General features: G+C 38.4%; 1 protein-coding gene across 6 annotated transcripts in view; it reads right to left on the bottom strand.

Annotated features, from left to right (window-relative positions):
• Positions 1 to 23,701, bottom strand: part of LOC145985110 (HEAT repeat-containing protein 5B) — a 164,536-nt gene that overhangs the window by 29,121 nt on the left and 111,714 nt on the right. For all 6 annotated transcript variants that reach the window (XM_083118720.1, XM_083118721.1, XM_083118722.1 and 3 more), the window contains 8 exons: positions 22,739 to 22,880; positions 18,189 to 18,368; positions 17,189 to 17,437; positions 15,915 to 16,096; positions 12,666 to 12,908; positions 4,483 to 4,693; positions 2,085 to 2,351; positions 641 to 803 (listed from right to left, as the gene is read on the bottom strand). In XM_083118720.1, the coding sequence (XP_082974846.1) occupies positions 641 to 803; positions 2,085 to 2,351; positions 4,483 to 4,693; positions 12,666 to 12,908; positions 15,915 to 16,096; positions 17,189 to 17,437; positions 18,189 to 18,368; positions 22,739 to 22,880 (1,637 nt within the window). The remainder of the gene's footprint in view (positions 1 to 640; positions 804 to 2,084; positions 2,352 to 4,482; positions 4,694 to 12,665; positions 12,909 to 15,914; positions 16,097 to 17,188; positions 17,438 to 18,188; positions 18,369 to 22,738; positions 22,881 to 23,701) is intronic.

The raw sequence follows: 23,701 nt of genomic DNA, 5'->3' as shown, positions 1-23,701 counted from the left end.
CTATGAGGCAGCCTATATATGCGCGGATAATAGGAATAAACTCAATAGGGATGATGGGAACTTGGAAGATGGCTGGATAAACTTTTTTAAAAAATGGGATAAAGCCGCCGGGAGTAGAGACGAGATGGGCTTCCATGTTACCCCTGAGGTTAGGAAAGCCGCCAAGGTGGAAGTTGAATTCACCTTGGATTGGTGACTCACGAGCCCCGGTTGAGGAAAGACTGGGGGGAGGAGTTTTCCTTCTCCAGATAAGAGCTGACACCGTGCATTCGCCTTCCCCGAGGACCGATCGGCAGTTTGCCTTCATCAGCTTTGAACGTTTTTTTGTTTTTATAGAGTATTGCGCGGTTTTAGTATGTGTATTTTACATTCTTTTTTAGAAAGTGTCTTTCCTATATCATTTTAACCTAAATCCTCAACCATCACTTTCTCGACGAGGCACCATGTCAGGTGTCTGAAAACATCGTTTCAACCTGAAGAAGGAGGTAGTATAACCTTCGAAACGTAGTTCGATAAATCTCATGCTCACACACGTAAGTTACTGATTTTTAATCTTTTAACCTTTAGTTGGATGCAAACTAACAGCTAGGTACTTTCTGCACATGAAAAATCATTTCAATACATTAAACATTTGTTTTACCTATGCAAAACGTTGCACAGCTCAATGCCCAATGACTTTTCATTCATGAGAATCTTACGAGGCCACTGGGAATCCAACAGAGTGAAGAGGGCCTTCAGACACGTCACTACACTCTCCATTGGTTCTGTCGAGCGAGGACTGCACAGGGCCTCCATGCAAATACCTGGAAAGAAAACTTAGTTATAAATTAGGCTACTTGTGATAATGTTCTTACCTACAGAGACCATGAAAACCTGATGAGAAATGCACAGGTTTCAAATAAAATGCATTTTGTGAATAAAAATATTTATTTCAAGTTGGTTCACTAGGTGTCACTTGCATTGTTGTTTCAAGTCCTTTATTTACACTGGAGCCCATATTTTATGTTCCTGGATATTAAATTTTCCTGTATTACAGTCTTCATGGTCTTAGTCTTAATAAAGCAAAAGGTTATAAAATTTTACCTGAAATTACATTCACCAATCACAGCCTAAATGAGCCACATATTTTTGCACTTAATCCACAGTCCACAAACAGCCATTTGAGAATGGTTGCAGTGAGTCACTAAAATTGATAAGCCAATAAAAACATATTTTTTCATACATGTAATATGAACTCAATACAGAAGGTAATTAATTTTTTAAATTAAAAAAAAATCTTAACTTTTCAGGGTTGCTACTTATTTACCAAAGCAAATTCCCTGGGGTTTTCAGGTTTTCCAGGCAATTTTATATAAATTTCCAAACCATTATGTGGTGCTGCAAGATGTCAATAACAAAGTTTTAAGTGTTACATTACACGTCATATTCAGAGAATAAAGTATTTTTCAATATTATTCAAAACAAAATTAACAAATGCTGTTTGGATGCATTTTATAAAAAAATATTTCCAACTTACATAGGCATGAAACTATTCATAATCTAAACAGTGAAAGAAACACACATGAAGATTCACGTGAATGCTCTTACATGTAAGCTGATGTAATTTTTCAGATTTTGGATTATCATAGCGGATTTCCAAAAGGAGAGCAAAATTCGAAAAAAGCTGCTTGATCGTCGGTCAAAGGTCCAGCCGAGCCTTAACATTGAAACTGACATTATCAGCTGTGTACGGAAGGAGCCTGATTATCACTTCAATAAGACAGATGATTCCTAGAATGAATGCCCGTGATCATGTGACGAGCTGTAACGTTGTGGAAGTGAGAAACCTTTTTGAATTACCCTGCATATTTATGGATTGACAATTCATCCTTTCTACATGCTTTCCACAATTATAGAGAAAATTTGCATTATTTACAGAAGAAAAATACACACAATTCACATTTAGTGCATGGTGTTAACAATTCATGCATGATTATTATAATTAAAGAAATTTTATCTCAGTTAACACCCTACATGTCTGTTAGCTGGCCTTTTCCGTGATTCTAATGCAAATTTGCAGGTTATTTTGACCCTTTACAACTTACCAAACAGCAGGTGGAATCTATCGGTATTTATATCTTCAGTATTTTTGGCAGCTGATGAATTTTTTGTATTCAGACCTATATTTGAATTCCTAGTTGCATCAGATTCGTTATCGTCAACATAAGCATTCTCAAAGCCAACATCATTTAACCACAAAGCAGCTGCATGGAGTATAGGAGGCCAGGATGGTATGTAATACTGCCTGGCAGATTCCATTGTGTCGTTGGTATAGAAGGCTCCCCCGTCGTGTGGTAGCTGACTTGAAAATTCTGTAAAATAAAAAGTTGTAAAGAAATCAGTTTAACTTACACCCTAAAAAAATGGAGATAACCCTAGAATAAGTACAAAATTAAAGTATGACTACTGGTGTTCCAGGATAAATTTTCAAAATTTTATAGTAAATTTAATGCATCTTCTTTTACTCCTTTACTGAATATGTGATCATGCTGCACAATATGAACATTTAAGTGAAAAATTCAGGCTCAACCAGGGCAAGAACCCAGGTCTCTGGCATACCATGCCATTTCTCTTCCAAATGTCCAAAATTAAGTGATCACTCCATACAAGACCCCACACATTTACGCTCTCTGATACTGTGGAGGTGGATGTGATCAGCACCATGCTCCAGCTGCCTTACCCCCTCCCCCAAGTACCCATTTATTAGAGGCCAGGGTGAGTCCCTTAATCTCCCCAGCACTTTATGCAGGAACAGTGTCAGTAAAGTTTCTACCTTAAGACCATCTGCCCTGGGAAACCTGTGGCCCTGCTGACGACTGTTGTGGCCCTTGCATTCGAATAGCCAGATGAAAAGTGATGATAAGGAATAGGCATTGCTCAGGTTGGTACTCATGCTGGTGTTTGAATGCTGACTGAATGAGTAGTAGTTGGTTGGTATGGGGAGGGGGTAGGTAGGTAGGTAGTCAGGAGTATACGAGGTGTGACACAAAAAAAAACGGATTGATTGCATAAGTGAAAAACAAAAAGGAGTTGGCAACAACAGTTTTGGTGACGTCATGCGACACCCCTAGTCTATCTGTGCTGTAAGTTTGGACTCACCCAGTCTCCCCAGTTGGGAGTATTACGTCATTGAGTGAACACATGCAACCGTGTTCTGCCGAAAAAAATGTCTAGTGTGAAACGTGAATAAAGAATCAACATCAAATTCCTTGTGAAACTTAAGAAATTGGCAACAGAAACATTCCAAATGTTAAGTGAGGTTTTTGGAGATGATACTTTGTCTAGGACACGCATGTTTGAATGGCATGAACAGTTTTAGGAGGGAAGGGACAGTGTGGATGACAACAAACGTACAGGGCACCCATGAACTGCGATTACGAACAAAACATTGCAAGAGTTCTTGAAGTGATACAAGGTGGCCAAAGATTGAGTGTTCGTGCAGTGGCTGAGTTAGTTAACTTGGATAGGGAAGCTGTTCGATGCATTTTAACAGAGGAATTGAACATGCGGAAGATTTGTGCACAGGTTGTACCAAAAGTTCTGTCAGATGACCAAAAACTGTGTCGTAAAGACTTGAGTGAGGACATGTTACAACGCCTTAGAAATGAGCCAAGTTTGTTGGAATCTGCTACTTGCGATGAGACATGGATTTTTACCTATGACCCTGAAAGTAAGTTTCACAAGGAATTTGATGTTGATTCTTTGTTCACTTTTCACACTAGACATTTTTTCGGCAGAATACGGTTGCATGTGTTCACTCAATGACGTAATACTCCCAACTGGCGAGACCGGGTAAGTCCAAACTTGCAGCACAGATAGACTAGGGATGTCACATGACGTCACCAAAACTGTTGTTGCCAACTCCTTTTTCTTTTTCACTTATGCAATCAATTCGGTTTTTTTTTGTGTCACACCTCGTATGTCTATGCATGCTTAGTATTATAAGCTCTCTTCCAGCACTTTCTGCAAGAGGGGTTTAGGGATGAAGGGTAGCTGAGGCAATCTGGAAGCAGTTTGTATGTTGTTTTACCAGGTGGCATTTAATATAAATTGTCAACTGGCTCAAGTTTTAAGACTGTGTTTTTACTAGTCAATACCACTTTGAACAAATAGTGGTACTCTTGAATATCCAATACCAATGCTTGAACATGCTAGCAATTAAAAGTTTCTCATCACAATTTTATAAACTTGGAAACAAGGGCCATCCCATAAGTCATGGTTACTATTTTTTTCTCTTTTAAAGGCAGTAATACTGAAAATGTAATACATACATTTGAAAGAATATAACATACTATACTATATTAAAAATGAATGATGTGATCTCATTTATTAAGGTTTCAATGAATATTAAATTATTGCAATTGGTTTAAAATGAACTTTTGCCAATTTTGATATGTAAGGTACACTGACAAACATTTCCAGCAGGTAGAGAGCATTACTCACCAGGAGGCAGGGAGAGAAGAGCGTGATCCTTTAGTGCTGCTAACCAGTGTTTTGAAAGACTTACAAGTTCTGGCTGAACCAAGTTCAACAGGCTTTCTCCTTTAAATTCAAATTCTCCAAAATCATCCTCGTTATATGAGTCTTCTAAAGACTTCTCCTTCTTGCCGGTGTCCATTTCCATTTCATTTTCGGCCATTGCAACTATGTACACCTACAATAAAAACATTTGGATCAAGCATTTAACAGGTTTCTAACAAAAGTCTATTTGTGTGTTTCTCAAAATAAATTACACAATGAATTTCTACCGACTGTAATTTTGATTGGTTACGTTTTTTGCAATTTCCAAGATAGACTGTGCAAAGCATCAAGCAGTATTTTGTAGATCCAAGACAGCTGCTCTAGAAAGATCTTGCGAACAGGGTTCACACCATATTGACAAAACAAATTCCCTGACTTTTCCAGCAAATTTATAAATTATTTCCACTGATGTTTTTTACGCATTCTTACTTGTGTAATTTAAATTTTTCAAGAACATGCAGTAGTTTAAAAGTTATAGCCTCTTTTATAAATCTATCCCATAATAATACAGGGGTAACGAAAGGAAAAATAAGGAATTTTTCTTAAACTTTGCTTGTAAATAATAGTACAGGGTGGCTACAAACAAAAAGAAATGAAATTCCCTGACTTTTCCAGGTTTTCCAGGACAAAATTTAAATTTTTCCCTGACAATTACAAACTAAACTAAATCGATATTTTTGCAAATAGAAATAATAAACTCACATAGATCCACGTATGGTTTTGTTAAGTACCAATATTATCTTCGATGAAATTGACTTAATTTCTCTATTCTCTATGATCTGAATTCAAAGTGTAAAATAGTGAATTTCGAAAATTATTGCAATTCACAAGCTAGAGAAGGATTACGGAATTTTGTCATACGCAGTAAGTTTAAAATAATATACTTGATTATTTTTAAAGTTACGACTAAATGAGATAAGAGTGAAGAGCGAATGATTAAGAAATACAATTTGTAATATATCAGTCTCCTTATACATTCTCGGTATTATATGTTGATATTTCCACTGAGGTTTTGAACCCTCTGCTTTCAAGAAACATGAGTGCGGACTGCAGACTCATTTTTCAATGCATAAAGCTACTTCTCTCTTCTCTGTAAAGCAAACAACTTAATTCTTGCATATAAGTGAAACAATTGAATCGAACAAAATAAAGTGTCATATTTCCTTACATTATCAATGGGATTTCTGCTTCAGTACAGTATATCCAAGTGAAGTACTGTGAAACTGACAACATGCAGTTATACCATTATTGCTGACGAAAAGGGTATGTAGGTATTAGAAATTTAACGCAAGGAATTTATAGAATTGCATTGTTTTGTATAGGTACCTGATTTAGCTAACCACACATTAAAACAGGAACACTCTAATAATAAAAGCTTCGGGAAAGAGGAATACCATAGTAAGTTGGAAGATAGCTTTAGAAGTAATGACTACGAGGAAATCAAAGTTAACCCCATTAGTAAAATCAAACGAGAAATCAGGAAAGGCATTGAAACCAGTTTTACCTTGGGAAGCGCGGAAAAAAAGAAATTACTTAAAGGGGTTAAGGAAGGGAATATTCCTACGGCCTTTGGGATACCTAAGACCCATAAGGAAGGGATACCCCTCAGACCCATTATCCCCATGTATGCCCATCCGGGATATGGTTTAGCTAAAGAGATGATTAAGAGGATGGGAAAAATGAATATGGACACCCCGTATAGCGTCAAAAACTCTCTCATGGTCAAAGAAACTATTGAGAAACTCACCATAGATGAACGGGACGTAATCTGTAGTTTCGACGTTATTAATCTGTACCCCAGTGTCCCCCGGGACAAAGCTGGAGATTGTTTGTATAGATGGCTAATTGACCAAAGCGTCGAAATCTTGGTCGCCTGGGAGTATGTCCGATGGTTTTTTCTCATTACGGGGTACAATTACTTCTATGTTAACGATAAAATCTTCCGACAAAAAGAAGGGTTGGCCATGGGCAATCCCATCTCGGGCCTTGTGGCCAACATCTTCATGCACTACGTCGAAAAGGCCGCTATGGAACATGTAGGGGGGGGGGGGGAGTAAAATATTATGGGAGGTACGTGGATGACATCCTCATCATAGGGAATGAAGTCAAACTTGACAGCATTTTCGACCAATTGGGGAGGCAGGACCCCAGAATTGGATTTACTAGAGAAGATATGGCCAACGGAAAGATCCACTTTCTTGATTTGTGCCTTACTAAAACCGGACAACGGATCGTAACCGGGGTCTTTCATAAACCGTTGGCTGGAGAGCTGTACCTCCATAAGAGGTCCCAACATTCAAATAGGACTAAATTAAATGTTTTTCTTAACTTTTTCATTCGCGCCGAAAGACTATGCAACGACGAAAAAGAGAAAGAGAAAGAAGAAGAATGGATAAGGAAAGTAGGGGTAAAGAATGGGTATACTATCCGCGACCTGGAAAAAGTAGCTAGGAAAGCAAAAAAGATTGTTAGGCAGGAAGCATTGCAAAATGGCAAAGAGGGGAAAAAAACTGAGGTAGAAAGCGGTGAAAAGAACACATGTTTTGTCGGGATCCCATACTTTAAGGGTGTCTCCGAGAAAATTGAAAAGTCCGTGAGGGGTTACGGGATTAAATGTGGGATAAGAGCACCCCGGAATATTGAAAAACATTTTACCTCTTATAAGAAAGGGAGGGGGGATGGGCGCAATAACCCGGAAGAGCGGAAGGGAGTATATAGGATAGTGTGTGAATGCGGAAAGGAATATGTGGGACAGACCGGGAGGAACATGCAAACTAGGTGGGGAGAGCATGATAAGGACGTAAAAGAGGGCATACCCAAAACAGGATTATCTGAACACATATTGGTTAACCGACATAAGATTGCTAAAAGGGAGGTTATTAGGGAGGTTAACAATAAATTGGACAGAAATGTATATGAAGCTGCCTATATATGCGCGAAAAATTGGAACAAACTTAATAGGGACGATGGGAATTTAGAAGACGGCTGGGTTAATTTCTTTAAAAAATGGGACAAAGCCGCAGTGAATAGGGACGAGATGGGCTTCCGTGTTACTCCTGAGGTTAGGAAAGCCGCCGAGGTGGAAGTCGATTTCACCTTGGATTGGTGACTCCCGAGCCCCAGTTCGGAAGGACTGAGGAGGAGAAGTTTTCTTTCTCCAGCTATGGGCTGACACCGTGCATTCGCCTACCCCGAGCATTGGTCGGCAGTTCACCGACTTCAACCTTGGACGTTCTTTTGTTTTTATGGGATTGCGCGGTTTTAGATGTGTAATTTACATTCTTTTCTTTTTTAGAAAGTGTCCTTCATACAACATTTTAACCTAAATCCTTAACCTTCACTTTCACGACGAGGCACCATGTTAGGTGTCTGAATAACATCATTTCAACCTGAAGAAGGAGGTAGTGTAACCTCCGAAACGTAGTACGGAAAATCTCATACTCACACACGTAAGTTGCTGATTTTTAATCTTTTTGTTTTTAGTTTATATTTATTTGTGAGTAATTCGCACATTATCAGCATGTTATAAGCTTCTGTAAGTACATATACGAGGGGAATGCTGAAAAAAGCTTCAATGGTGCCTATACGCAGCACTAGTGGTCGGAGAGCGACACACACACATGCAGGCAGGAAGAAGTGGCATGTAACTGTAATCTGGTACAGTTGCAATGCAGCCGTTTTAAGACAGTTCTAGGTTAAATATTGCAGCTCTCATACAGTCTCCCACCGACTGCGATGTAGCCTATATTGCACGCTCAGAATTTGGCACAGAGCCACCAGCAATCGTGTGAGGTGTGCAGATCGGACGTCGTGAGTGATAGTATGGTCAGACGATGGTGCAGACAATTCACGCCAATCGAATGTGAACAACCCCATACAGCTGAGTACACATGGGAACTTTGCATCACTTCAGGTGAGAGATCTTGGGCCACTCCCTGTACAGCCCTGGTCTTGAATGTACAGACTTTCATCTCTTTACTTAACTGAAGAGGTTTCTGGCAGGGCAAGGATTTGACAGCTACCCTGCGGTAGAGATAGTTCCAGTCTTTGCTGTCAGACACATATACCATGGGCATACAAAATTTAGTGCCATGCTACGACAAATGCCAGAACAATGGTGGTGATAATGCCGAAAATTAGGTTAAGACTCACTGTTACTAATGCAATAAATTACAACTGATATTCTTGTTTTATTTATGCCTAATCGGTAGGGACCTTGATATTTTGTTATTTTTTTTAAAAAATTGGTTTATTTTCTTATTTTTTATTTTTTACTATACGGTGTTATTTTCCCCAAAATTCACATTTTCATTTTAGCGCATTTTCTGGCAAATATCTGAAATTATAACTTCATGGTGTTTTTAAAATACTGTTTCAAATTGTAAGTCACATGGCTTACGCTTCTTCGTGAGAGTTTGATATCTTGAAAGATATTTTGGGAAAGTTATTTTCCATACCACTTTTTTAATTGTAAGGTAAGGATTTTAGATAATGGAATTTTCCCTATATACTGAAGGGTGCATAATGACCATAAGTGGCGACGCACCCAAAAAATTTAAATCAATCAATCTCACGTGACAGATACCGATATATTATGGCACCAAAAATTGGCATTATCTTTTTTTGACTTGTTAGTGTTACGTTTCCCAAAATTCGCGTTTTTGTTTTAGAACATTTATCTGCCAAATATACCGAAACGTAATACTCCATTGTGCTTTTAAACTATTATTTTAAATTGTAGGTCACATGGTCTACGTATTTTCGTGACAGTTTGATATGTTGGATCAGATTTTTGAGGAAGTAAAATTAAAGTGCTCCCCTGCACTTTTCCATGATGGTGTCTAGTACGGGTGTGATGAGTTAAGGCCCCACACTTTCTTGATCATCGCTGAAGGTAGGGGTGATGTGATCAGCACCACGCTCCTGGCTAACTTTATCCCTCAAAGTTTCCTCAAGGTACCAGCTTCATATGATGCTGGATGGGCGCCGGAGCAGTTTGAATAGGTGGAAAACATCCCGGTTCTCCCCCGCAGGGGATCCAAAAAATCGTGGGAAATACACGATTTAATGTGGCTGTCGGAATTATTCCATGTACGTATAACTATAGTTTACTCTCGAGTAAAATGTTGGAAAACTTGCATGTTCTTTGTACACAAACATGGCCTAGAAAAGACAAGAATGTTGGATTTCATGGAATTTTTCGGTGTTTTAGAACATTTCTTTTTAAAAAAAATCGCTAAAAACGCCAACAATTCGCATTTTATGCCAAATTCGCATTATTTCGATATTCGAACGGGCGAAAAATGTGTCCAGACATCACTGCACCAGACATCCTAAACATAACTTCGCAGCAATTACCATTTTTCACGGTTTTGACGTTTGCGATAAATCAATGTTCCTACTACTTAGAAATTACTTTCTGGCCACCCCTCGTATAAATCAGTAGATGGAAAGTGAAAATTGAGCAGGGCTGGCAGAGAAAAGTCAATTCTTGAAGAAAGTGATTTGCTTTTATGATCGAATGATTTGAGTAAATATGATATTAAAATATTTACGTACTTATTATTAGAATTTTATTTCATAATATTGGACATTAACTTTACTCAGTGAGAGATTAATGACCATCTCTAATGAGTTTAAACAGACAGGACAGAGAGTGGCGTTAATTTCATTGCAATACTAGTGTTGCAGTAAATTTAAGGTTGGGAGCATGCACTTGCCAATTTTTATAACGTTCAGCAATGCAGATTTATGTTTCACTTTTTCGTGATAGTATTCAATATATATCCCATTTGGTTGGATTCTTCATGATATCTAAGAATAGTGCAATGTCATTGTAAACGTATGTTAACTTGTGCGAAACCAGTAATACGTCAGGATGATGAAAGGAAACCTTCGTAAGCACTGCTACATTAAATAAGGTGAAGTGAGCCAGAAGAGTAATTGAATTCCAGCAGCATATTTACAGTCTAAAGCTCTTCTTGTTTATGCATTCGATTTTTGTTGGATGTTGCAGTCCATGCAATTTCTGTCGCATGTTGTAGTGAGGTAATTTGTCGGGTGGCGATATTCGACAAAAATCGTATATATCAATGGAACCTATTTGTGTCCATGTTCCTTCAGTTTGTCCAACAAAATGCCTTACTATTATACGACGTCCGACAACTATCGGACGGCACCACCCGCTCTTATCCCCTCCATCTGTTGACAAGTCCCCTTACTACTCCCATACGGACAAGAAAATAATGATAATTCAATGCATTTGGAGCAAGCCAGGGAAATTCATATTGATGACCAACCTCTCCCCCTCTCCGCAACATATCCATGCCACATTTCCGAACAGAGTTTCACATTTTGGCTCATTATTCAACTTGTATGACACCCAGGAACATGTAACATGTTTCAATCTCTTTGGAAACATCCATTCTTTGAAGAGAATACTAAGGTTTGCGCCTTCTCCCCAAAATAGCGGGACAAGAGGAGGCAAACTCCAGATTTTTGTTGTTTTTTTCATTGAAATTCGGTGGTCGCACCCCCAAACCACCCTTCCTCAGTTCGGCGTTCTGAATTGTACACGGTTGCATGCTATGATGTTTTAGCTACAAAACAAAACTTATCCGAAGTAGATTGCTCCCATAGTGCACGAGTTATAACAATTTTCCTCCAAAAATGCAAATTACCTATTTTTCGTAAAAAAGAAAAATCACATTTTGGCTTATTATTCTACTTGTATGGCACCCAAGAACATGAAACGTGTTACGTTCTCTTGAGACATGTCCATTCTTTGAAAACAATACTAAAGTTCGCGTCTTCTTCCCAAATAGCGGGAGAAGAGGGGGCAAACTCCAGATTTTTATGTTTTTCCATTGAAATTCGGGGGTTGTGCCCCCAAACCCCCTTTCTTCGGTCCGGCGTTCTGAATTGTACACGGTTACATGCGCTGATGTTTTAGCTGAAAAACAAAAGCTATCCGAAGTAGATTGCTCCCATAGTGCCCGAGTTATAACATTTTTCCTCCAAAATTGCAAATTACCTATTTTTCGTGAAAAAAACACATTTTGGCTTATTATCAAACTTGTATGCCATCCAAGAACATGAAACATGTTTCATTCTCTTGAGAAATATCCTTTCTTTGAAAAGAATACTAAAGTTTGCGGCTTCTCTCCAAAATAGTGGGAGAAGAAGGGGTAAACTCCAGATTACTATGTTTATTTCCATTGAAATTCGGGTGTCGCACCCCCAAACCCCCTTCCTCGGTTCGGCGTTCTCAATTGTATGCGGTTGCATGCGCTGATGTTTTAGCTGAAAAACAAAAGTTATCCGAAGTAGATTGCTCCCATAGTGCCCGAGTTATAACAATTTTCCTCCAAAGAGTGTTCGAATTTAAAATTCCCACCGAGAAGCCAGGGCGAGAGAAATTTCTCTCTCTCGCTCTCTCTCTCTCTCTTCTCCGCCATCACTGTTTTCTGTCGCCGTGGTTGTGTTGCGCATAAAAAGGCCGAAACTTACGAACGAGATTTCCTGTTCCCGTGCAGAGTTCCATACCGATATATTTAAATAAATAAATAATAATAATAAAAAAAGGTCAATGAAGACGAAATTCCCTGACATTTCCCTGACTTTCTTTGACACCTCAAATTCCCTGACTTTTCCCGGTTTTCCAGGTTTTCCAGGTCTGTCGCCACCCTGTAGTAACAATGGATATATTGTTGTGTAATTCGATTATGCCATACCTTCATATGTATACTAAAGTTAAAAAAGGACAGAACTGAAATATGTGTAGTTTTCAAGAAATGGCAAGTTAATTGCTGATGTATGCTGGTGGTCAAAATATCGACCATCCATTCTCAATGGGAATACAGGCATGGTTCGAAAATGACCATCCAGATGCTAAAGGTTAAGTAAGTTCAACATATTTTAATTCAAGAACATTAATATTTTTTAAATATTAATTATTTAAACAACTTTGAGTTCATTCATTAAAATGCATCACAACCTCACCCAATAGGCCAAATGGATGGATCAGCCCGTATATACGTACCTAATGATGTTCACTATCAAATAGGAGTTGTCAACAACATGACGATCCAGCCCCCATGTCTTACCTCAGCCCATGCCTTCAGGATGGAGAGCTTCTCCAAGGTCGCCGAACTCTCGTTGTACAGCTGCGTCGTGGAGCCTCGATGGAGCTTCGTCAGGGAAGAGACAAGGAGCTGGTGCACCCGCCGGAGGTCGTTCAGATCATGAGCGACCCCGCTTCCTATCCACGCACTGCACACGTGGCATGCTGCAGCCGTTACGTGAGAGGGAGTTTCTGGTGAGAATGCAGGACGTAAGGCTGCTCCCACCTACAAGAATACAAGTTACATACAGACATTTTGCATGTTTTCTCACTTAACATCAATATCAATAAACAAAATCTACCTTGTGTGTTTTCTCCTGGTTTTATCACTTCAAAGTTTCATCTTTAAGACAACCATCATTATATGTAAAAGATAAACAGATTAATTGGGAACAGACTGGTGTGAAATTTGAACCAAAAACAATATTCTACTGATCCAATATGCTACTAAGAAGAGAAAAACCTTATGACAGTGTTGAATTTTCAACCCTAAACAGACAAAGGTAACGAAGAGGAACATTTGACAAGAGGGAGTAAACAAATGACTTCACTTTAGTTTGCAAGTTAGCTGCAGTTTTCTTCTTTTTGACACAATTGTAAAATTGCAAAGGTCTTTTTAGAACACAAACGGTTCATTCAGATCCTTAATTAAAGTATGTAACTAGGTTAATGCAATGGATTATGTGTTTGGAGAAGAAATACATATTTAGTGTAGATATTTATTTTACACAACTTATGTATATTTATTAAAAATAACAACAAAATAGCAGAATTTTTATTACAGGCTATTGTGATAATAAAAGTCATAGTAAAAGTCTTGATAATTTTACCAATAAATTGGTACACCAATATGTCTATATCAGCCAATACCAATAAAGAGTCATTTGTCCCATCCTTACTATTCGAATTAAATGATATACAGAGGTTGTTCGCTTTATATCTGACCATTTTTGATTCGGTGCTGCCACCTGGTGTATCATGCTGGAACTATGGGTTTGCTGGCGGGAGCAGTGTTGTGTCTGACCTTGTAGGTGCGTGAGTGTTGGTAGTGAATGTTATCAAATGGCGCCGAAAATCAACTGGTATTGGGAGGGTTATGTAATGGCCCTTTTCCATGCTAAGTTTTCATACATACACATTGTGAAACAGTGTCGGGAGAATGGGTTAACACTTGGGGTGACTACTCCGAAAGCTATTGTGGCCCATTACACACAACAGGCTCTCCTTGCGAAACATTCACCCACGAAAACCACCAGGAGAAGAGCTGCAAGCAAAGTGTCACCCCTAGTGCGAAGGGGGATCCGTCGATTGGCGTGCCCAAGAAAATCCCCCGACTCAACGTGATATGGCCCACAGATTTCACCTCGCATCGTCAACTGTGAACAAAACAATTCGCAAGCGCCTCAGGTTGAAGTATGTGCGGAAGGCCCGTGTACACCACCTTCTACCACATCACATTGAAGAACGTAAGATGAACTGCAGGAAACTGTATGAAAAGTACCTGGCGGGTTCCAAATGGAAGAAAGTTGTCACAATGGATGAATCATATGTCCATCTCACTGCTGGTGGTCACATTCGGGTGATCACATACCGTGACATTGACGGCAAGGGGCGCAGCAACTTTGTTCGTCAGTGCAGGGAAAGTTTCCCTCGTGGCTTTATGGTTGTGATGGTTGTGACGGGATTCGGATATAAGGGTAAGTTTATGATACGCAAGGTGGACAAAAATGTGAAGGCGAATGCCAGATACTTCCAAGACTCCATTCTGACACCTATCTATCGGAGAGAGATCCCATAATTGTATGGAATGGACGCGAACCAGGTGATGATCCATATGGACAAGGCTTCGAGTCATACCGCCAGAACATCACTACGTTTGTATCAGGAAATGGCAGAGGAATTAGGAATTCGTGTCATTCTGTTTGAAGACATTCCTGTGAAAAGTCCAGATGCCAGTCCAATGGATTTTTGCGCATTTGGACTGTTGAAACAACATCTTCAACATCGCTGCCCGTGCACCCTGGATGGTCTATGGAAAGCTTGCAGGGAGGTGGGACAGAATTCCCATGTCTGTCCTGCACCGGAGCTTGATGCAATGGAAACTGTGATGCCCGGGCGATAGTCCACAATGCTGGGGGTTCAATAGAACATGATCGGTGGTGGCAGCACGGTATCTCTTAAGGTGAGTACCCGTCAAAAATGGTCAGATATAAAGCGAACAACCTTCTGTATGTGCATATCAGTTTAGCAGAAAAATTACTGTTAATTTTACCAATCTGATATTCCCCCAAAAAAATCATGTAACTTGAATGTACTATTTTGCCATTTCTTATTGTTTTTATGAAGATACAGGCATGAACCTTAGTTTTGTAAACACTTAACACAAAATCCACTGCAATCACCCACTAACATTAATGAATATTTGTCATCTCATACAAGATTGACAGAATATCAATACTTTATCATTATTATTAAAAATTTCTTATTGTTCAATTTCTGATTCATATAATTTAATAAGGATGAACTTACAGGCAAATTGTGTTGATATTGATAAAGGACCGACATACAATTTATGGATAATGAAAATCAATATTCAACCGACCAAATATAAATTTACAAATGTTCTATGAAGAACCTGAATGATTCATATGCCTGGCTGTGATGAGTTTTGACTTAGAAAAGAAACTATGTATTCAGACATTTACCTTCACAAACCTGGGTAAATGACACATTTTATATTAATTAAAAAAAGAAAAGAGGAGCAGGGGCACAATATTTCGCTAAATTGCCAGCAATTTATAGAAATATTGGATTGGTAAAATTATTTGTGATTTTATACATAAACTGATATTAATATGAGTACCAACTAATCTTCATGGTCTTACTTGCATTAAAATTGGGAAACAGAAACAAAATAGAAAGCAGCATGGAAATAAAAGGCTATAAAGGTCTATTGATGTATCAGTGACATCCCAGCTGCATCATCTGGACAAGAAGAAAGGATAAAAGGTAAACACTTAACTTGTATCCTTCTTTCTTACAGTAATGATGGTGATGGGATATCACAGATACATCGATAGCCCTTTTTGGCCTATTATTTCCATGCTGTTTTGTATTTTGTTCCTGTTTCCTGATATTAATGCAGGTACGATGTTTGCACTTTTCTGCACAAGGGAAGTTTGCGCAACTGTCACATCTCTCTAATTTAGTGCAATCAAAGATTTATATTCACCTGAGCCTGAAACTGTTCCAAAATAAGATGCCCAGGAAACTCAGGTTCTGGAACTCGAGCAAATTTGTCGATCACCTCTTGGAGTGTTTTCAGTCCCTCCAGCCTCAAGGGGTCAGAATCACTGGTTGCTGCCATGAATGCCATTCTTACCAAGTCCGACAAGTGCAGAACCAAATAATCACCTGGAAAGGAGAATGCAGTTAGAAATGCTTGTCAACCATTATGTATTTAGTTGAAACACCAATGGCTGCTACTCTAGCAAGTCAAAGTTTAAGTATTACTTGTGATAAAATCTCCAAACTTCAATCCGTTATTACCTATTAGAATAGTTTACTGGTTCACATAGGAACTTTTTTCTTTTAACCTGTGGCGTAACATCTCGTAAGGGTCAGTGCCTACCCACTGCACTGCCACATGGTAGACCTGGGTTTGATTCCCAGGGTGGTGGAATTCAGGCTGGGAATTTACCCAGCAATGTCCCTGGCCTGGAGTTCATGAGGGAGTACATCTGGAGACCAGTTGCACAAATAGGAAGATTGTGAATGTGTGGAGCTCTACCTCCACATCTGTTTGTATGGAATGTTGCGATGCACATGGGGTAGCTTACCTTACTTTTAATTTTAACATTGTTCAAGTAATGTTATCAGAATCAGTTCACAGCTTGAGCCTAGGAACAAAGAATTTCACTTATTTCCCAAAATATTGTTATATTAGGCACAAAAAGTTTGGCATGTTGTTATATTAGGCAATAGGTAACATATGTCAGCAAAAATGCAAGAACGTTCAGCAGGCAGACACCTACCATGTGTTGCATTACAAGGCTGTGCCTATCACCTAATGCCTGAAATAACAATATTGCAAACTTTTTGTATATTTACAGAATAAATACACGATTAACGATCTTGGATCTGATTCAGCAAACTATGCACTGCTTCCCTTTTTCAACTCCATCAAGCCTGATGATATGGACAAGAAATTTGTTTGTTATAAAAGCAAAGAATGTGCACTTTACAATACAAAAAAATGAATAAAACTGTATTTTTGAGGGAAAGGCTTAAAACAGTAGAATCTTGTCAGAAGTTGAAGTTTATTGTAAGTCCACTTTATGGTAAGATAGGTGCACTTACAGTTTAAAGTGGGATACGAACCCCTACATGCTTCCATCTGAGTTCCCTTGATTACAAATCAACTGTGTTAATCACTATTGAGGAGGCTCGACAGTGTCTTATGTCAAATATTTTGATGATTTTTCTTTCACTACCGTCTTTACTCACCTCTACTTTTGGTAAGCTGCATTTCCTTTGCCAGAGCCAAATCAAAATGCGCAGGCCCACCCTCACAGGCAGCCGTTACCTTGCGGACACACTCAGCAGCAAAGACTCTGGTGGGCCACCGTGGCTGCACGGCAGGATGAGTGGAGTTATCATCTTCAGTGTGGAATTCTTCATCATCACTCGGGTCAACGTCTCCGTCCCCTTCACCTTCCCCCTCAACTGCCAGTTCCTCTCCTGCACTTGCAGAGTCTGCAACCACAATAAATACACATTAGGGATGGGACAGAGTAATTGGTACTCACTCTATTTGTATCAGCTGATATAAGCACATTGATGTACAGGGAAAATTGCTGACAATTTTACTGATCCAATACACCTATAACTGACCTGATTTTAGAGCAAAAATCTGACATTTTGTTGTATTTTTTAAACATAAGGGTGTAATTCATAAATGTTTATTTTGCAAATTACACGTAATATCAGTTTCATTTACGAAAAGTTACCTGATTACATGCATTAATTATTTGAGTAAACCTCTCAGGTTTTTCGCAGAAAATTTGCAGTTTTACTTTGGTATTGGTAAAAATTTCATATTAGTCCTTCGTTAATATAAATAATTAACAATAGTGACATGATAGAGAGAGACATGCACAATATAAACAGTCAAAAAATATATTGAATACTGATTTGGAAGAAAAAGTTCACATTTGTTAACAAGAAAAATATGCCTTTTTAATGCACTATAATACCATGAGCTGTAAACACCTTAATTTGTATATTTCTTGACATATATACAGCACCCAAATTGTAACAAAATATTTCCAATATTTCACAAACTTTTGATTTCTATCATCTGTGAATGAAGGATTCACACCAGAAGGTGAACAAACAATTCCATGAGAACGTGTCATTCTGAAAGCATTTAGAGGAACTATCATGGACTTAGGTGAAGACTAGTTCAAATATTGGCCAAAGCTGATGGATGGTTTTTTTTACATACCTGTAGATACAGTCAACACATCCTTGCAAAGGGACAGCCACTGTGAAAGATTATCAGCAGCCAACATCTGCAACATGCTTGTCAATGTGTCGTGAATGTCCTTAATGAGTCTGCTGTCGGTCTCCATGTCCAGCATGCCAAACAGCACTCCTGGTAAGCCACTTTCTGTTATAACTAGACCTGCCAAAGAGAAAGGATTTCATTAAGAATAATGAAATTTCAATAAGAATAAAAATTATGGCACAAATTAACATCTAATTTAAATGTGCAATTAATTCCTAGACCAATTCTTTCCTCTGCCAATAAACTAACATTTACAATGGATTTTTGATATGAAATTATTGCCGAAACTAGGAAAGATATACAGTAATATTCAAAGGTGCAATAACGGGATTTCCACACATTTTGCCAAACCACATTCCCCGACTCTTTTCAGCTTTTCTCAATAACTATCCAGACCACTGAATGACCTTTAACACACTACAATATAAATGATACGTCTTCAAATTTTAATAGTAATCAAAAAATTAAGTATATAAGGTAAAGGTAAAGTTCCCCGTGCATATACCAGCTAGCACTGTGCCATGCAGGCACATTTAGGGGAAAATTATTATTTTTTTTAAAATTAATGAAGACTTATAATAATTAATAATTAATTCATTAAACTTAAATTTGAAAAAAAATTGGCATGATAACTGCAGTGCCTTTTAGTGCACTGACACAAAAAATCAACATTATTTACAATACAATAATTTTTTCTGACATTCAGTGACATCTTTTTAAATGGAATATTTATATATCTAAGAGCATTAGAAAAAAAATTCAAAGTTACATGCCGATTTGACTCTGAGATATAACTTTTTCTGTTAAGTACAGCAGGCTACCACCGTGACCTCGGCAATGACCGATCTGTGCAAAATTCTGAAAGTTTAGCTTTCTGTTTTTCAGTAACTATGAGGTCTACAGAATAAAAATTTTGCATGTGATCATACCTTGGTAGTATTAACAAACACACAAAGTTTCATTAAAATCTGAATCGGTGGGTTGGGTGATTTGACGTGGAATCAGTCCAATCCAATATTTCTATAAACAGCCTGCAAATTAGTGCAAAATACTATCATTCTGTCATCATTTTCACAAAGTACCTTAGTTCTGTAAAGTCAATTTTTGAAGACCAAATATCTGTTTCAATGGCCAAATCATTGCAGTAACCTGGTTACATGCGACTGTATGTACTGATACAATGGAACTCAATGCACTGAACTAGGGATGGCCAGATCCAGATCCTGAAATTTTTCGGATCCGGATCCAGTACTTTTGGATCCGGATCTGTTTTGCCATCCCACATGCGCTTCTTTGGAAAGTAAGAATGTGTTTATAACATATTGTTATATATATATACATATATAATATACATACATACACACATATATATAGTGTGTGTGCGCGCGTGCCCGATTTGTAATTAATTAATACACTTACAAGGGAGGTCTAAGTCCCGCTCCGATTTCCATGAAACTTGGCAGGTGTATAGAGCCCCCCCCTCCTCAAATGTCAAGATGAGAAGAAATTGAAGTGGGGATCTGACCCCGAAACCACGTAAATATGGCATAGAAAGAAACAGGGGGCATAGGGCCTCTCTATACACCTGTCAAATTTCATGGGAATTGGAGGAGGACACAGGGGTCAGATAATCCCCACGTCAATTTGTCCTCATCTTGACATTTGAGGCAGGTTTTGGCCCCTAAAACAGTTGTTTAGCCGAAACAAAAAAAAAAAAAAACACGTATTTCTCCCTTTGGGCCCCTCTATACACCTGCGAAGTTTCATGAAAATCGGAGGGGAACACAGGGGTCAGATCCTTACTTTAATTTGTCCTCATCTTGACAATTGTGTGTGTCTTGCCCTGTAAAACCGTTTTTTAGCTGAAACAAAAAAAAAACACGTATTTCTTCCTTTGGGCCCCACTATACACCTGCCAAGTTTCATGGAAATCGGAGGGGAACACAGGGGTCAGATCCCCACTTTAATTTGTGCTCATCTTGACATTTGAGGGGAGCTTGCTCCCTCGAACAGATTTTTAGCCGAAACAAAAAACCACGTATTTCTTCATTTGGGCCCGTTTATACACACACCTGCCAAGTTTCATGGATATCGGAGGGGGACACAGGGGTCAGATCCCTTACTTCAATTTGTCCTCATCTTGACAATTGAGTGGGTATAACTGCCAAGTTTCATGGAAATCGGAGGGGGGCACATAGGTCAAATGCCCACTTAAATTTGTCCTCATATTGACATTTGAGGGGGTTGCCCCGTAAAACAGTTTTTTAGCCGAAACAAAAAAAAACACGTATTTCTTCCTTTGGGTCCCTTTATACACACACGTGCCAAGTATCATGGAAATCGGAGGGGGACACAGGGGTCAGATCCTCACTTCAATTTGTCCTCATCTTGACATTTGAGGAGGTTTTGCCCCCTAAAACAGTTTTTTAGCTGAAACAAAAGAAACACATATTTCTTCCATTGGGGCCCACTATACACCTGCCAAGTTTCATGGAAATCGGAGGGACACAGGGGTCAGATCCTTACTTCAATTTGTCCTCATCTTGACATTTGAGGGGGTTTTGCCTCCTAAAACAGTTTTTTTAGCTGAAACAAAAAAAAAAAACACTTATTTCTTCCTTTGGGCCCGTTTATACACACACGTGCCAAGTATCATGGAAATCGGAGGGGGACACAGGGGTCAAATCCTCACTTCAATTTGTCCTCATCTTTACATTTGAGGGGAGGTGGCCCCCTCAAACAGATTTTTAGCTGAAACAAAAAAAAACACATATTTCTTCAATTGGGCCCCACTATATACCTGGCAAGTTTCATGGAAATCGGAGGGGGACACAGGGGTCAGATCCCTTACTTCAATTTGTCCTCATCTTGACAATTGAGTGGGTTTTGCCCTGTAAAACCGTCTTTTAGCTGAAACAAAAAAAAAAACACGTATTTCTTCCTTTGGGACCCACTATACACCTGCCAAGTTTCATGGAAATTGGAGGGGGGCACATAGGACAAATGCCCACTTAAATTTGTCCTCAGATTGACATTTGAGGAGGTTGCCCCCTAAAACAGTTTTTTAGCCGAAACAAAAAAAAAAAAGGTATTTCTTCCTTTGGCCCTTTTATACACACACCTGCCAAGTATCATGGAAATCGGAGGGGGACACAGGGGTCAGATCCTCACTTCAATTTGTCATCTTGACATTTGAGGGGGTTTTGCCCCCTAAAACCGTTTTTTAGCTGAAACAAAAAAACCCGCATTTCTTCCTTTGGGTCCCACTATACGCCTGCCAAGTTACATGGAAATCGGAGGGGGACACTTAGATAACCTCCCTTTTTAGTCTTACACTTTGTAATTACGTAACACTGCATATATTATAATGTTTTACTTTAAATTGTAAAACTGTAACTGTAGAACAATTGTTTAATTTTTGTATAACATTTCTATCTTGTTATATGTGTTAAAGGTTTCATCCTGGAATGGAATGTCTCACATTTATGTGTGTTTCCATTTCGAATATATTCGAATGAATACATATTAGTTTCAATGGCATTTACAAAATCAGCCCTGACATTTTATGTTAAACAAGTAAGATTATTTTTGTGCACGAGTGTGTAGCCGATGCGTAGCAAAGTATTTTAGGAACAACACTTGAAAAAAATTCTTGTAGGACTAACTAATGAAAAATTTCTTTGTAATCGAAGATCATAATATCTTACAAGGTGTGGTAATATAATGGGATTAAGATACAAAACTCTCGGATCCGGATCCGGAACTCTGGATCCAGATCCGGAACTTTCGGATCCGGATCCGGATCCAGATCCGGAACTTTTGGATCCGGATCCAGATTCAAACGGATCCGGATCCAGATTCGAACGGATCCGGATTTTTCGGATCCGGATCCATTTGGCCATCCCTACACTGAACACATGGAAATGCCAGTTGACAGTTCTGCCATTAAAGGGCTGTTATGGTGTTAGTTAGTTAGTCAGGGTGTCTACTCAACTTATTCAATGAAAAACCACTCCCACAAGGAGGACGATTAAGATGAAAATTGAATCTGTACTTTAACAAGAGATTTAGACTTGGTTTAATTATTAATGCATGTAAAAATTAATGCTTCAGACATCATCCTGGAATGGGGAATACACACATTACTTTATTAAATATTTTTATTAAATAATTTTTACAAAACTTCACGCATCAAGAATGTAATTCTTAAGAAACAAAGTGAACAAATCTTCAACTCAATACAATTTCAAATTTCCAAATATTCAATTTAATCAAATCCCAGTACAGATACATAACAATGTACATTCACTATACTGTAAAAAAAATATTTAAAAAATCTTGACCACAAGCATAATTTCTTGACGTACTCGTTGATTTCTTAACTTTCTTGACATTCTTGACTGGTAGACATCCTGTTAGTGTAATAATTCAATATTTAATCAATGATTGTTTTCAAAAACTCTGAAAAAGGACACCATATCACTCACCTTCTACATTGTTATTATCCCTATTTTCAGAAGCTAGGCTCAAGGCATGCTCACACACTTCCCTCGCCTCCCTTTGTGCCAGCTGCCTCAAACATGACACGGCTGCTTTCCTCAGCAGTAAGTGGCCGCTTGATAAGGTTCTCTGGAAATAGAATATTCACATGAGACAAGAAAGCAATTTTGATAATGAATGAACTGAATCACATAATCAGTTACCTTTGACCACTATCAGGGTAAAAATCAGTTTGTGACTTTGAACTTATATTCATGCCAATACTCTTCCCAATTCCCACAAATACTGATACATAAAATTTATTCGAAATATTGATTTTAGTTATTTAGCATCACTTTTCTGACACTTTTGGCTAATCATGACAAACTGATTGATGATATGATTCTGAATATTGATTAACATTAATATACAAGGTAGTGTGTATATCTAATGAACAGTTTTTCAGTTCCTGGACACATTATGTGTTTCGGGACGGCATTTAACTGGAGTGTAAAATCAGCTGCCTTAGAAGACTATTTCTGGTGGACAAGGCTCCACCTCATCTGCACAGACCATAAAGACCTGTTGTAAGTGAAGGTGCTGGGGAGGATGAGGTGGAGCCTTGGCCACAGGAAATAATCCTCCAAGGCAGCTGATTTTGTACCTCCATTAGATGCCATCCCAAACACCCTGAGGACCAAGGCAGAATCAGCCTCCAAAACGTAGGTACGTAAATATTTAGTACAGGGGTTAAAGGTCCAAAAACTCAAGATGAATGAATCACCACTGATCAGCTACAAAGAAGAATTAATCTTGTTGCAATTGCAATTTACTACAGTTTTATTTGAAATATTCAAAGACTTACATCGAATTATTAAAATTACCATCAATCAATCACAAAATAACTTTTCCCATGGAATACTGGTGAAATATAAATGAAAATGTCGAATTGCATTGTTTTCAGGATAATT

The sequence above is a fragment of the Lepisma saccharinum genome, chromosome 3, assembly GCF_977018435.1.
Source record: "Lepisma saccharinum chromosome 3, izLepSacc3.1, whole genome shotgun sequence".
In the NCBI taxonomy this organism is placed as follows: domain Eukaryota; kingdom Metazoa; phylum Arthropoda; class Insecta; order Zygentoma; family Lepismatidae; genus Lepisma; species Lepisma saccharinum.
Note: the sequence above shows the minus strand (reverse complement) of the source record. Positions and strands in the feature narration are given on the sequence as shown.